Consider the following 14874-nt stretch of genomic DNA (forward strand, 5'->3'; position numbering starts at 1 on the left):
CGTTGATATCTCCGCTTCTACTGGGAGCAGAGAGTCGCCATTTACGGCAAAATGTAGGGTTTTGAAAGGACTTTAATTTGGTACCAGAGCCAGGCCTGTATCTCTAACCGTTTAGGAGATATCGAAGGTTAAAGATTTCCAGCCATTCTCCGTCGATAACCAGCCTTCCTCCGTCGATATCTCCGCTTCTACTGGGACTAGAGAGTCGCCCATGTAGTCGAAAATGTAGGGTTTTGGGAGGACTTTAATTTGGTACCAGAGCCAGGCCTGTATCTCTGACCGTTTAGGAGATATCGAAGATTTAAGTTTTCCAACCTTTCTCCGTTGATATCTCCGCTTCTACTGGGAGTAGAGAGTCGTCCATGAAGTCGAAAATGTAGGGTTTTGAGAGGACTTTATTTTGGTACAAGATACAGGCTTGTATCTCTAGCCGTTTAGGAGATATCGAAGCTTAATATTTTCCAACCTTTCACCGTCGATATCTCCGCTTCTACTGGGAGTTGGGAGTCGTAACTTACTGGTAAATGTAAGGTTTTGAGAGGACGATATTTTGGTGCAAGAAACGGGCCTGTATCTCTAGCCGTTTATGAGATATCGAAGGTTAAAGTTTTCCAACTTATAACTTTGATATCTCCGCTTCTACTGGGAATTGAGAGTGGAAATTTATGGTGATATTAGGGTTGGTGTAGGACTACATTGTGGCAAGAGCTCGTTCTTGTATCGTGGACCGTTTAGGAAATATAGTAAGTTAAATTGTTTAACTTGTGATGTTAATATCTCCGTTTCTACTGTGAATTGAAAGTCGAGCTTTATGGTCAAAGTAGGGTTGATGTAGAACTATATTGTAAAAGAGCGTTCCTATATCTTGAGACCTGTAGGAAATATCGAAGGTTAAATATGCTATCGATGAGGTTCGCTTATAACTTCCATTTATCTCAAGTGCGCTTCTCGGGAACATTCCGTTCGAGAGGTTAGTCCGGGATAAAAAGTTTCTTGCGATCTGAGGCCGCTGTTGTTTAAAGTTAAATTGCAGCAACAGTATTGTTATCGGTAAACCCTGAGACCTGCTAACATCCATTTGTGACGTCTGCCGCGCCTTTGCGATTGCCGATAAATTCAGTTTTCTTGATTGCTCGCGCGATTTCAAGTGGCCATAATATATGGCGAGAATACATGGCAATATATGGGAATGATATATGCTAATAATATACGGCAACAATATATGGCAACAATATATGGCAACAATATATCGCAACAATATATGGCAACAATATGTGGCAACAATATATGGCAATAATATAGGACAATAATTCATGGAATTTATTTTTCTTTACAAGAGTCAATGCAAATTTGCGGCATGCACAATGTAATAATAAAAGTAATAATAAAGTAATAATAAAAGTTCTTTCTGCGAGCTTTGAGTCAGACACTCACTAATGATGATATTGATGATATCCTGTTGCATCCAACCAGATCCACCAATGTCCGCCCATGTCCACTGCCGCTCTCCATGTCGTGCAACATCCATCTTGCAGCTCGTCCCACGGTGATCGCTACACTTTCATCACATTTCCGTCGATACGCGGTATTAGAACGGCGATATTTACATCAATTAACGAACGTTTTACTCGCCATCGGTGGAAACTTTTTGCGTGCTGCGAAACGGACTCTATAAACTCGATCGGCGAGGAGTAAGAACCGTGTGAAAATTTATTGACTCGTTCAACGGATTTTTACGGTGCTTTTCGCGATTGCGTCTGGAAAGTCGCGAAAATGTGGGATTATCGATATCTACGAGTGAAATATTCGCGACGCGAATGCACGTAAGGAAAGATTAGACAATCAGAAACCGGTCCCCCTTAGGGAGCGCAAAGAGAGAGGAGCGGGGCAAAGTTTTCACGCATTATAGCTCTGTCACAACGAAGCTTACGTTCGCGATACTTTGGCGAAATGAGAATTTAAGTTTTCTTTGTTAGCAACGCGAGTAAAAACGCGTATATTGACAACCGCGGTCGCGATATTCAAAGGCACGCGAGCGAGGATACCTCAAGCTCGGCGTGCGCTGGCGCAATTTCTACGCGCATTATACGCTACTCGAGACAATAGGGATTGTGATGAATGGACAATATTGCCAAATAATTCTACAGCCTGTTTTACAAATAAAAGAAAAGTAGCTAACGATATCGGCGTTTAGATATGAATATATTTTATACGGACAATTGAATATTGTCAAATAATTAAATCGTTAAGTAATTCTGCGGCCCGCTTGAAAAATAAAAATAAAGCAGCTGATGTCGGTGTCGCGTTTGTACATATGAATATTCTCTTATTCAGATGACTGAACATTAAAAGAGAATCATTCAGTATTTTAAATCTTGTATGTAATGCAGGCTATCGATCAAGTAATCCCCTGATTGTTTCGAGCAATGTATTTTATTCAACGTCACAAATACACATATGCAAGTATCTATTTGCAATTCGCATTGACTCGAACGATATTTTTTAGTCCCACATCCGTCATGCAGAATTTTGTTTCTCTTTTCATTTTGACTCACCGAAACGACTTGCAGTCAGAGCCGGCCACGTTCCGCTTCAACTCTGTAACAAAAAATTCACATTTGCTCATCAAATTTGACCAACGAGTGCGGGCGAGTAAAAGAGTAGTTTACCCTCTGCGATCGTAATTCAAGTCGAGCCAGAAATTATATCCCAGCTCTAGATCGCCAAGGGTCAAACAGAGGACTATAGTAAACTTGTAAACTTACCTTCAAGCCGACTCTGCTTCGCCCGAACCGGATCCTCCGGTGCGGCATCCGCGTCCACCGGATTGCTGTTGCTTTCCGCAACAACTGAAACAGAAAAATAATTTTCCCGGTTGATAACCTGCGGTAGAGAGAGAATATCTTTGATCGGGACCAATCGAAAATACGGATATATTTTGATACGGAATTTTTATCTTTATATTTTTGTTCCAACATTGAAAATTTAAATGGGACTTGAAGCTTTCAAGAGAGCTGATGAGGAACAAGTTACAAAGGCAAAGATCGTAAAGAGTTGAATACATATGTGTAGGAAACTTGTAAACTTTACCTTCCGGCCGACCCTGCTCTGCCCGAACCGGATCCTCCGGTGCGGCATCCGCGTCTGCCGGACTTGCTTCCCGCAACGTCTGGAACAAAAATTTAGCGTTCTTGATTGGTAAGCTGCGGTAGAGAAAAAATGGTTGGTCGGGATGAGTGGAGAATATTCGCTACGATTTTTTTTCTTTATTGACATTGAATATCTAGATAGGAGCTCTTGAAAGAGCTGACGAAAGAAAATGACAATAAGAAGCGGAGACAACAGTTGTGTGCTCTCGAAAATATTCTTTTACGGATGGACATTTAAATTCAGATCCCGTAACAAGAGTAAACAAACTTGAAAGAAGCGCTAACCGAAAACAAAAAAGGTCGCAGTCTAAGAAGCGATATGACATTGAATATTCTACACGAGACCAATATTCTCACACAGGAATTGGGAATGATTCAGAATGTTTGATTGAGAACATGATGAATTCGAGATCCACGTCCATGGACCGTTATCCGTCTCTGTCTGGATCAATATTTTTTGTATACAACAACGCAATAAATAGATAGACAGACAGAGATTGACGAGAGTAATTGCAAATTCATAAAGTGATGATTACAAGTCGGATGATGACGGATTGTGAATGCCGAGCGCGAAATTCCGACTTCTTATTCCCGGAAAATTCGTCAAACGTACGCTCTCGTTATCGGAGACCTCCCGCGTAATAAATGATTCCACATACCTGGAAACGTGACGTATCGCTGCCGGCGTTCTGCTTCTCGACTGCTGAAGTCCTCCGGATTTCACTCGCTCACGCTTCTAATGCTGATACTCGCGATTCGACCGTGCAGTTAATGAATGAGATGCCGACGCGATGCCGATTGAGTATCTCGAGGACCGACGAGATATATTTCTTTTAATTACACGAGACGGAAGTGACGAGAGCGTCGCGCACGGCTGCTGCTGATGGAATGAGGTCGAATACATGAGGTGCGCGAGTATTATAATACGAAGGGCAAAAAGTGTCGTCGCTCGCGAGCCGATCAACACAATCGGCGCGATGTAAACATTGCGGGCCTCGGCGGCGGTTGAAGCAAGAGAGACTTGCCTTTGAGCGTCTCTTGTTTTCTCGAAGGTTTCGGAACGACGAGGGGAATGCGAGGAGGCCTTTCAACTGTACGCGACATTGATGCACTCTATTTATTGATTACTGAAAATAAAGAAAATTACTCTGTCGAAGCATCGGACATTTGTTAGCTTTATGTTAATTAAAGAGGAATGTATACGATTAGAAAATGTGTTAGCAACTAATTGTACAGAGTGTAAGTTGTTGTGACGCCGTTTTCAGAGAATAATTAAAGGTCATGGTAGCGTTAAAGAATGGAATTTCATCCTATGCGAATTTAATCGCTCTCTTATTAAATATTAGTCCTGTATAAAATGTCGTATTTAAAAGTATTGTTTCGCATTCACGAGATTTTGTCGTGAATTCTGCTCTCAGATTGGATCGCGGGTGAATACTTTTTAATGCGACGAGGAATAGAACGTGAAAATCTTGTATGCCTCTGAATCCGAAAACGATTAGGAGAAGAAGTGAATATTTTTCAATACGAAAGTTCGCATTTAAAAATTATCGATTGCAATTGAATACAAGGCATATTTGAAACGAATTGAATCCTTGTTAATGCGAAGCATTCACTACTACCATCTCGCATTTAGCGCGGTGAAATTTAATGGGAACTAATACTTTTTATTTTCCCTTTCTTCGGATCAGAAAGCAGAATTCAGACGTATTCAAAATGTCAATACTTTTTAATATGTTTCAGTTCGACATTTTATACAGGGAGATTATCCGCTGCGGACAATAACTCTTCTACTTTTCATTTAATATTCAATGATGATAAATAACATTTAATTGCATTCGTTTGGCTTTTTTTATTTCGAAAATAAGAAAATATATACCGGGGTGAGATTTTACCCATGACAACATTAACGTGATTTTCTTTGCTTTTTTTAAAAGTTCAAATATTTCGTCGACTCGCGGGATATTTATAATCGGAGTCTCGTCACGTTAATTACGTGAATAACACGTGCTCCTCCGAGCGGATCGAATGCTCACCGACGGCCACTGTCAGTGCCACGAGCGAATGTCCGGAGCGGACGGGATGCTGAATTAAAAAACAAGACGAAGTGAACGGGACACGGACAACGATACATCATGCGTCTCCATACTTGTCAAATTGTTTATTATAGAAGAGACTTTGATACGGCAATATATATTCGAAGATTTAACATTTAATACGTACTTTTATTTTTTCTGCTCCTCCCCCCCTCTCCCCCGCTCTTTTTAGACTACACGGGCATAGTCTGGCATAGAAATGGCAACTGTCATTGCAGCACGGACATAAACCGCCTGAAAGTGGATGTAGCATGGACTTCCACCATATGCAGATTTTACCACCGAGACCTGAAAGTGGATGTACTATCGTAGTTCCCCTCTCAAAATGGATGCAGATGGCGTCCTTTCCCAGTGCGGAAAGTCGGTGTCGCAGAAAATGTCGTATTGGCCGCTCTCAGGTTACTCTCTGATTGCACACAGGACGCGGCAATGCTTGCCGCGATGCGGAAGTCGGCTAGGGAATTTGCGGTAGCCACTCAGCATCTTATTTGCCCAGAAACAGTATTTATAAAACATGCGGCATGTGAGACGTTGGCCGCGTTCAGTAGAACAAAGTGATCAGAGAGCGCTTAGTGATTATTGTCTGTGATTGGAGCATTCTGTTAGATTCTTCATAGACCCAGAAATATTTACCAATCAGGAGCGAGATTCAGTGGAAAATCTAGTAATGTTGTCCAACTGTTGAGTCTGCTGAACGAGGCCATTGATTGGTTACTGCGATATTCCCTAATCAACTTCTGCCGCGCGGCAAGCATTGCCGCGTCCTGTGTGCACAATCGACTCAAGTCTTTTATTTCCGTCTTCTTTAGCCATTGAAAGGGGGAAGTCCATATCAAGATCATTCACAATATATATTCGTGAAAACTCTTGATTTTGTCTACAGGTTTGTTAATATGATAATACAATTATGTTGCTGCAGTTGTGTTAATTAATCTGCAAAAAATATATTGTGGATATATCATCAAAACCATTCAAATTATTACAAACAATCAAATATTCATTACAGAACGTTACACTAGGATTTTCGAAGTCTTCATATGGATACATGCTACGAAAAGGATTTAATTTGATAAAAGTTGATTGTTCAGATACATCTAAGGTAAGTATTGTAGTTAAACAAGCTATCCTTTACTTGACAGATCTAGCAGTCAAGCAGTTGAATTAAGAAAGTCGGTAGTTGACGATAAGACGAAAAATAGATAATAATTCGCAAAATTATATTAATTGTGATGAACAATAAATTTTAATTAATCATTATTAGTATACCTTTATTGAAAGTTATAATTATGTAAAATTACTACATCTACCATTAAAATTTATTTTAATGGTAATAATTCACAAAATTATATTGTGATAAACAATAAATTTTAATTAATCATTATTAGTATTACCTTCATTAAAAGTTATAATTATGTAAAATTACCGCACCTACCATTAAAATTTATTTTTTATCACAATTAATACAATTTTGTGGATTATTACCTTCTATCCTATTTTTTGTCTTACCGTCAACTATTGACTTTTTTAACTCAACTCAATGGCAATAAAGCCAGCGGCACACGGTGCTTGTTTTCGTGCTGGATTGCTTGCTGGATGAAAATACTACGTTCTGATTGGTACATTTCCGAAGATGGATGGAAATGCACCAATCAGAACGCAGTATTTTCATCCAGCAAGCAATCCAGCACAAAAACAAGCATCGTGTGCCGCTGGCTTTATTTAACAGAAGTTAACAGGCCGCAATATATATACATATTTCGATCAAAGTAATAATAATAACAAAATGTTTCAAAGAATATCTTTAATTTGACAATTTTTACTATTAAATATATCAAGATTATAATTCTCATTTGTTACAAAGATGTATTACAAAGATGTATTAATTTGAATAAGGAATATATAGTGACTGATTAAATTTCAACTTTATTTTTCAGTTGAGTTTTTATACCGAAAAATAATTTGCATTGAAAATATAATACATCCATTTTAATGAGAAAACTTTAATCTTTTTACCCTGTAATAAATGTTGTATATTGATTAATTCATTCATTTTCTGTATGCAATGGGATGCACAAGGGTCGTTTTTATTAAATATTAAATATCTATAATAATAACTTGAGGTAACAAAAAGTCGGATTAAAGTCTGCGTACATGCAAATTAGGGAAGAAAGTTTTTTTTCTTTTTAATGACATAAACACCATTTATGTAAATATATTGTTTAAACAGTGTAATATGATAAATTTTATGAAAAGTTTTAGCTTTTGATATGTCTCGATTTATATTTATAACATCGTTAAAAAATAAATTAAATTTACATTTGAATACATATATGAATAGTAAAGACTTTAAATTATAAAACGATTTTTAAACCTTCTCACATTATCATTATTCTTACTGAATTATTAGCCAGTTATATTTTGTCTTTTTGTGATGGAGCGAAATTTTTGATATTTGTGCAAAATATACAATAAAATTTTCGGTTGGTAAATCATTTTTATTGGTGATGCATGAAATTATAATGCAATATTAATTACTTATTTTATTTTCTTTATTCTTTTGTCTGTAAAAATTTGATCCTTGGTCGCCTCTCCTATTTTGATTACAGAGTGCGGTTCATACGCAGTTAAAAAATCAAGCATGTGTGCGTGCACATGCAAATAAATGGCAGATGATTATTCGTTCGTGAATGATAAGCCACATGTTGCTTTGAACATGATACAATTAATGTGCTCGATGAAAAAATCAGTGACATTAAAGTTCACAAAGACATGAAGACATGAAGATCTAAAATATGGAAAACTCGTGTCGGAACTAACCTCGATGCGATCGCAAGCGGGATGAGAGTTGAAACGTGATTTCGCGAAAGGTTTATTATTTGCCGGAGTTGGCGTTGAGCTACATGAGCGAGACGCATACCGGCTTTGTCCTAACTCGCAAATATAATGTTCGGCAAGCTGTGACGTCGTTCAATTTTACTCCCAAAACAAAGTGGCAAATGATTAGGTCATGTGGGTCATCGATAATACGATATAAATTATCACATGTCAGTCTTAATTTTAGCATTCAACCCTAGTGACAGGTATACATGTAATTATAATAATTTCTTGAATGCAACTTTATGCAAAATATTAACGAATACAACTAAATTTCATAGGTGTGGAATGATAAAAGTCATATCTATATATAAACTGTATTATTTTCAGTTATTTATTTTAATATTTAGCAACATTTCTTTGAAGGCAATCTTACTTACAGAGACCACTTACAGAAGATGTATCAAATTATCCGATATTTATTAAATAGGTGAAGGTGTACTGTAACTAATAAATATGGTGGTAAATGCCTTTGAATTACTCCCGTCCTATCATTCCAATGGAGCTGGAAAGGAGGTGTGCCAGTGGTTGGCACACATCAAATTGTCTAGGATAATTCTTTTAACATCTGCAGTTTTATTTATTGTGCCATTATTTACTCATTATTATTTATCCAAGGTACATAAGACTAGAAAATATATTATTGCATTAGAGACAAGAAAATATATTATTGCAAGATTTGTTAAAATATATCTTATTAATAACTTTACAAGATATGCTTTAATAAACATAATAAGCATATTGTAAAACCATTATTAAGTTACAAAATATATCATGAATATGGCCCTTTACAATTTGTTTTATAATTTTACAAAACATGCTAACTTTAAATTGCTTTACAGGTAGAAAACGATGCTCCAGACAGGGATATGTATAGAACATTTTCAACGTTGGAAGCTTTTGAGGATTTCACTGCCATGAAGGCATCGCAACTAAAGATGAGAATAGAGGAGATGTTGCGTATAAAGATATCAGTGAGTAATGAACTAAGAGATCTAAGTGCCAAGAGGCAGAGGCTTCAAGTGGAAGTTAACAGTCTGGCCCAGAAGATAGACGAATTGAAGCAAGAGTTGTTACATCAACAGACAGATTTAGACAGACTAAAGATCAGTGTGGAACAAGCACAAGTAGCACAGAGAGAAGCGGTGGAAAGGAACACGCCTGAATTAGCACCTCCTAAGAGAATATTAATCAACACTATTCCAATTGTATTGCCAAGCACGGATCCACGATCGTGTAGAATGTACAATTGTTTTGATCACAGTCGATGTGCACTGACGAGTGGTTTTCCCGTATTCTTGTATGATCCGGATCAATTTTCTGTAGTTAATCTGGGTTGGGACGTAGATGGCTTTCTAAAAACTACCATCAAGCAGACATTAGGTATGTGTTTAGTATGTTCTCGTTCGACAAGATGTTTACTTGCCATAAGTTATAATTATTCTCCTGTGTAGGATACAATCCGCACCTTACGAGGAATCCAGCAGAGGCGTGCGTCTACATAGTGTTAATCGGCGAAGCATTGAGTTCCCAATCAAAGGGGGGCGATCATCGTTATAGAAAACCTGTAGACGTGAAGAGATTACATGCACTTCCATACTGGGGCGGGGACGGTAGAAATCACATCTTGCTGAACCTCGCGCGACGAGATCTCTCTGCGGATTCCGGAAATATTTTCAACAATGTGGACACAGGCAGAGCGATCATAGTACAGTCGACATTCTATAGAAATCAGTTCCGCACTGCTTTCGATCTGATTGTACCGCCAATCTTGGGGCCACCCGGTGGAGACGTTTGGCAAGAATGCGCACAAATGCTGCCCGCGAGAAGAAAGTACCTGCTGTCCTTTCAAGGGGAGATGAGGACCTACAAAGGCACACCAATGACGCACCAAATCGACGATGTCGACATGGATCTGGAGAGATTAGCAGTGGATGATAACAACATAGATGCGTTTATCATTCAGCATCTGAAGGACATGAGCAGCGGAGTAACTCTAGATAAGTTTTTCATTCAATTCGAATGCATCCCCGCTTCCGTAGAGAGCAAGCCTGTGGAGGCTCTCGACTGGTCCCTCTGCGGCACCGATTCCTCCAGACGTACCATATTGAAAGAATCGACGTTCGCGCTGATCTTGGCGCCCAGCAACGCCACGTTGCTCACCACCTCATCCATGCAAGCGAGATTATACGAAGCGTTGCGATCGGGATCGATACCGGTGATTTTGGGCGGTGACCAGGTTTTGCTCAATTATAACGAAGTTATCGCTTGGAGAAGGGCGGTTATCTTTCTGCCTAAGGTAAAGGCATTGTTAGATTTGTTCTTGATGTTGCAAGGAAGCTAACGAGACTGCAACCTTTTCAGGCTAGGGTAACTGAAATGCACTTCCTACTACGTGCTGTTCCCGACAACGATCTCTTGACGATGCGAAGACAAGGCAGACTGATATGGGAACGTTATATGAGCACCGCTCAAGGCGCGGTGGACACGATCATAGCAGTGGTCAGAGACAGACTTGGCATACCGCCGTTGCCAGCGTCTCAAACGCCCAGTCCTAGTGTATTCAATGAAAGTTTTGTGGTATGTATTTGAGATGCGATGTTTGAAGATCTATGTATGTTCTACATTATCTCGTTTTAACAGCCTTTAAAGTCGGACACTATCATCACGGAACCAGAGGCTGAGGAAAGCTTAGGTCCCTTGGAGCCGCCGTACCCATCTCCTGCTTTCAAGAGGAATTACACCACGCTGCTAATTCAGGGTCACGAGATTTGGAACGACTGGATGGATCCATTCAATTTGTATCCGCAGTTACCTTTCGACACTATCTTACCTAGTGACGCGAAATTTCTCGGTAAGATTGTTATTTTAGATTATCGTTATGTGAGTGTTATTTCTCCTATTATTACTTATATTGCTGCATTTTTAGGATCAGAAGTCGGCTTCCGACCTATCGGCAAAGGTGCCGGCGGTGCTGGAAAAGAGTTCAGTGAGTCATTGGGAGGAAATTATCCGAGAGAGCAATTCACAATCGTCATGTTAACATACGAGAGGGAACAGGTTCTTATAAATTCGCTGGCACGGCTTTACGGTTTGCCTTATTTGAACAAGGTACTCGTGGTGTGGAACAGTCCTAAACCACCCGTGGAGGATCTTAAATGGCCTGACATTGGCGTTCCCATACACGTGAGTTCATTTTATTTGCATGATCTTATAGAGACTTTATTCATACATGTAAAAATATCATTGAATTACTCTTGTAACATTTCTGGCCAGGTTATAAAGGCACCGAGGAACAGCTTAAACAATAGATTTCTTCCGTTCGATGCTATCGAGACGGAAGCCGTTCTCTCTGTTGACGACGATGCTCACTTGAGGCACGATGAGATTATGTTCGGTTTCAGGTAAGCTGGTTTCGCGCATGATCTTAGCAATTAATACAACTTTAATGGATTATACCGTGATTTCAGGGTATGGAGAGAACATCGAGATCGCGTGGTTGGTTTTCCTGGACGTTTTCATGCGTGGGATCAGAATTACCATAACGCTTGGAACTACAATTCCAATTATTCTTGCGAGTTGTCCATGGTCTTAACCGGAGCCGCTTTCATTCATAAACATTACACATATCTGTATACCCATTGGTTACCACAGGCGATCAGAGATAAAGTCGACGAATACATGAACTGCGAAGACATCGCCATGAATTTCTTGATATCTCATATCACGAGGAAACCACCAGTTAAAGTAACTTTTCTTGTTATCTTTAAAATGAAAATGATAATCATTCAGCGTCACACTCTAATATAACGAGTTAATGTAAATATATTAATATATTTTGCAACTTGTTTTTAGGTAACATCACGTTGGACGTTTAGATGTCCGGGTTGTCCAGTCTCACTTTCTGAAGATGATACACATTTTCAAGAGAGACACAAGTGCATCAACTTTTTTTCTCAGGTAATAAGCCGAAAAGATTTTTTATCGTCGGATACTTTTGTATAATATGTTTTGGAATACATTTACGCGATTAACGACACAAGCAGTAAAGATTTCAATGATTTAGTACGGTAGTTACTCTATACGTTCAATGGTTTCAGGTTTTTGGATATATGCCTTTGTTGAATACGCAATATCGAGCCGATTCGATATTATTTAAGACACGAATACCACATGACAAACAAAAATGCTTCAAATTTATATGAAGAAACAACCTATTAGAATTTATATGTATGTTTATCATAGGATAAGATTTATATATGACTTTGATACAGCCTTCGTCGAGCTCACGTAACTCATAATAAATTATTATATACGACATTTTACAACATACATACAGGAAATAACTAGCAATCTGGAAATATTTCATTAAAATGTCGTTAAATTGTATTAATGATTAAAGAGTGAACAAATCTTCAAATGTACTTTGTAAATGATCAATGTAAAGATATAATTGTATAATTGAGTATAGATATAAATGTTTCAAAATTATCTTAATATTTCTGTGGCATACTAAGTTTATAGTAATTAAAAACGATTAAAATAATTGTATGACTATCAGATAAGAGGTAACAGAACATTTTAAAATCAGCGATATGTATATTGTAAATAATTTTTTCACTCTTCTTTTTTCTTGTCCTAAATTTTTATTCAGGTGCGACCAATATCCTGAAGAGATGGAGAGATCTATTTTATAAATGTGAAACTGACAAATTACTGCCTGTTAAAATCAAAATAGTGTACATATTTAAAGTAAAATTAGAAAGGTAATATAATTTTTAATCAACGTACATAGATTTGTGTATAATAACATTTAAATTAAAAATAATAACTGGAATGTTATTCCAGTCATCATCTATAGTTCATGATTATTTTTTGAAAAAGTTTTATTTACTGACTAGGAAAACATTAGTTTGTCCTAAAAACATTTTTCACTGGTTGTGATTAATTTTCGTGGAAAAAGTTTTAGAGATAGTTAAAAAATATTTCATTTGCATATGTACACACGGAATGGTCCAAGTAATAAGTCAACAATTTGCACAACAATCATTCATACATCTTAACGAATCTCTATATTTTGTTGTAAAATAAGATTTGTAAATTTTATGGTACAGTTGATAAAAGTGTAAACCATTTCTCAAATTACAGACATTTGTTTAAGTATAATGTAATTTTTACATTAATGTTATAATTTACTCGCGATATTTAGCAGTAACATCACATTATATTGTCAAGAGTATTAACATATGAAGTTACATTTGTAGATGTGAAAGTAAAGATTCGTCTGAGTTTTATGCTTATTAGCTGTGAATGAATTTGACATGTAACAGATTAAATTTAAATTGTATTTTTTCAAGTTTAGATTTGTAGCCACGCTGTTTCAAGAGCTATTAGAGTAGCTTGCGTTTGTAAACTATATAAAGTGAAATGAACGAGAAAATTCATAAAGAATGTAGCATTTAGATGAATAATGTTACACTCGTATGTTTAATTCTTGACACATTATATTATTATGATGTTTTACGCAATGCTTTTTATACATTATAACATTGATACGTGCCAAATAATTATCTACACAGAAATTTACATAATTTTTTTTAGATATTAAAAGTAAGTTGTCTAATTTTCTCTAAATGTTTTTTGAACTAATTCGCTTTAAATATGTAAAATCATTTAGTTATATGATTACGTATAATCTGCAAGTAATTATACTATTTTTAAACATTTCTAAATACTCTTATATCTCGCTCCTATACACAACATTATCGTTGCGTTCAATGAAACGCAAGAACGCGGCCAGTGAAACGTGCTCCATGTAACAAACACCGTGCAAGAAATTATTAATGTAAAAAAATGTCCTATAAATTTCCTGTGCTGCTGTTTTGTATATTACAATGTGCTAATATTAATATTGTAATAAAATAAACGTAAGTGTATACCTGTGCAATAAAATCACATTTTTTCATATAATAACAAAAGTACATAATATATAAACTTTGTTGTATTATTATCTTGTGTAAAATAAAATAATTTCATACCGAGGACAGGCAAATAGTATGTTTCAACAGCGTTTAAATATCAGACTTTGTAAAATAGAGGCAGCAGTAAATACCGGCAGTAGTCATTGCACGTGGGTGGTCAAACGCAGTGATGGTGTCCGGTAGGATTATGATAGCGCAATTCAGGAACAATTGAAGGACTAAAGTTTCCGCTTAAGCTACTCCCAAAATGCATGAATAAATAGATTATCCTATAAGATGCGAGTGTGAGAACCGATTCCAAATATTCCGAAAAAAATATGTATTTTTGCAAACATTAGAAATCAAACGCGGAATTACATCGTCTCGATTCTTTTTATTCTTTCAAGTTTCCTCGTCAAGGTATTTTTCAAATATGGCGCCTCGATCGACGATCCCCTCGAAGTTTGCGCTAGATTGGTTCGATGGTCGATCAATACGATATTTCCTACGTCAGCGCTGTCCCGGCCGGCGATTGGCTGACACGTACGCCGCAATCCCATTATTTATTAAACCCGCGCGAAGGTATGTACGAATGCTCGTGGGCGACGTTCGTCGCGAGTATGGCTGTCGATCGCGATCGAAACGCGCACAGCGAGATCGATGACGATCGCGCGAGACGCTGATAACTCGCGTTCGAACAACAGATTCTGTACTTTGAAGCGTCTATCCGCCGCCTTCCTATCACGAACATCCTCCTCTCCGCCGTCGCCCGCCACATGCACGAAGCCGGACTTG

At 37.6% G+C, this 14874-nt stretch overlaps 1 protein-coding gene across 2 annotated transcripts; it reads left to right on the top strand.

The window, feature by feature from the left end:
- The first annotated feature begins 7854 nt into the window (after nucleotides 1–7854).
- Nucleotides 7855–12580, top strand: LOC105188784 (exostosin like glycosyltransferase 3). 2 transcript variants are annotated; one of them, XM_011150416.3, is made up of 11 exons: nucleotides 7855–8325; nucleotides 8502–8737; nucleotides 8962–9502; nucleotides 9574–10418; nucleotides 10484–10699; nucleotides 10763–10973; nucleotides 11049–11305; nucleotides 11396–11523; nucleotides 11590–11866; nucleotides 11975–12079; nucleotides 12220–12580. In XM_011150416.3, the coding sequence occupies exons 2-11, from the start codon at nucleotides 8576–8578 to the stop codon at nucleotides 12322–12324; spliced, it is 2847 nt and encodes a 948-aa protein (XP_011148718.1). In that variant the 5' UTR covers nucleotides 7855–8325; nucleotides 8502–8575; the 3' UTR covers nucleotides 12325–12580. The 2 variants fall into 2 exon arrangements, with proteins under 2 accessions (XP_011148718.1, XP_011148717.1); XM_011150415.3 differs by having other exon boundaries at nucleotides 8550–8737.
- Nucleotides 12581–14874: the final 2294 nt, after the last annotated feature.

The sequence above is a fragment of the Harpegnathos saltator genome, unplaced genomic scaffold (assembly GCF_003227715.2).
Source record: "Harpegnathos saltator strain DR-91 unplaced genomic scaffold, Hsal_v8.6 scaffold295, whole genome shotgun sequence".
Taxonomy (NCBI): Eukaryota; Metazoa; Arthropoda; class Insecta; order Hymenoptera; family Formicidae; genus Harpegnathos; species Harpegnathos saltator.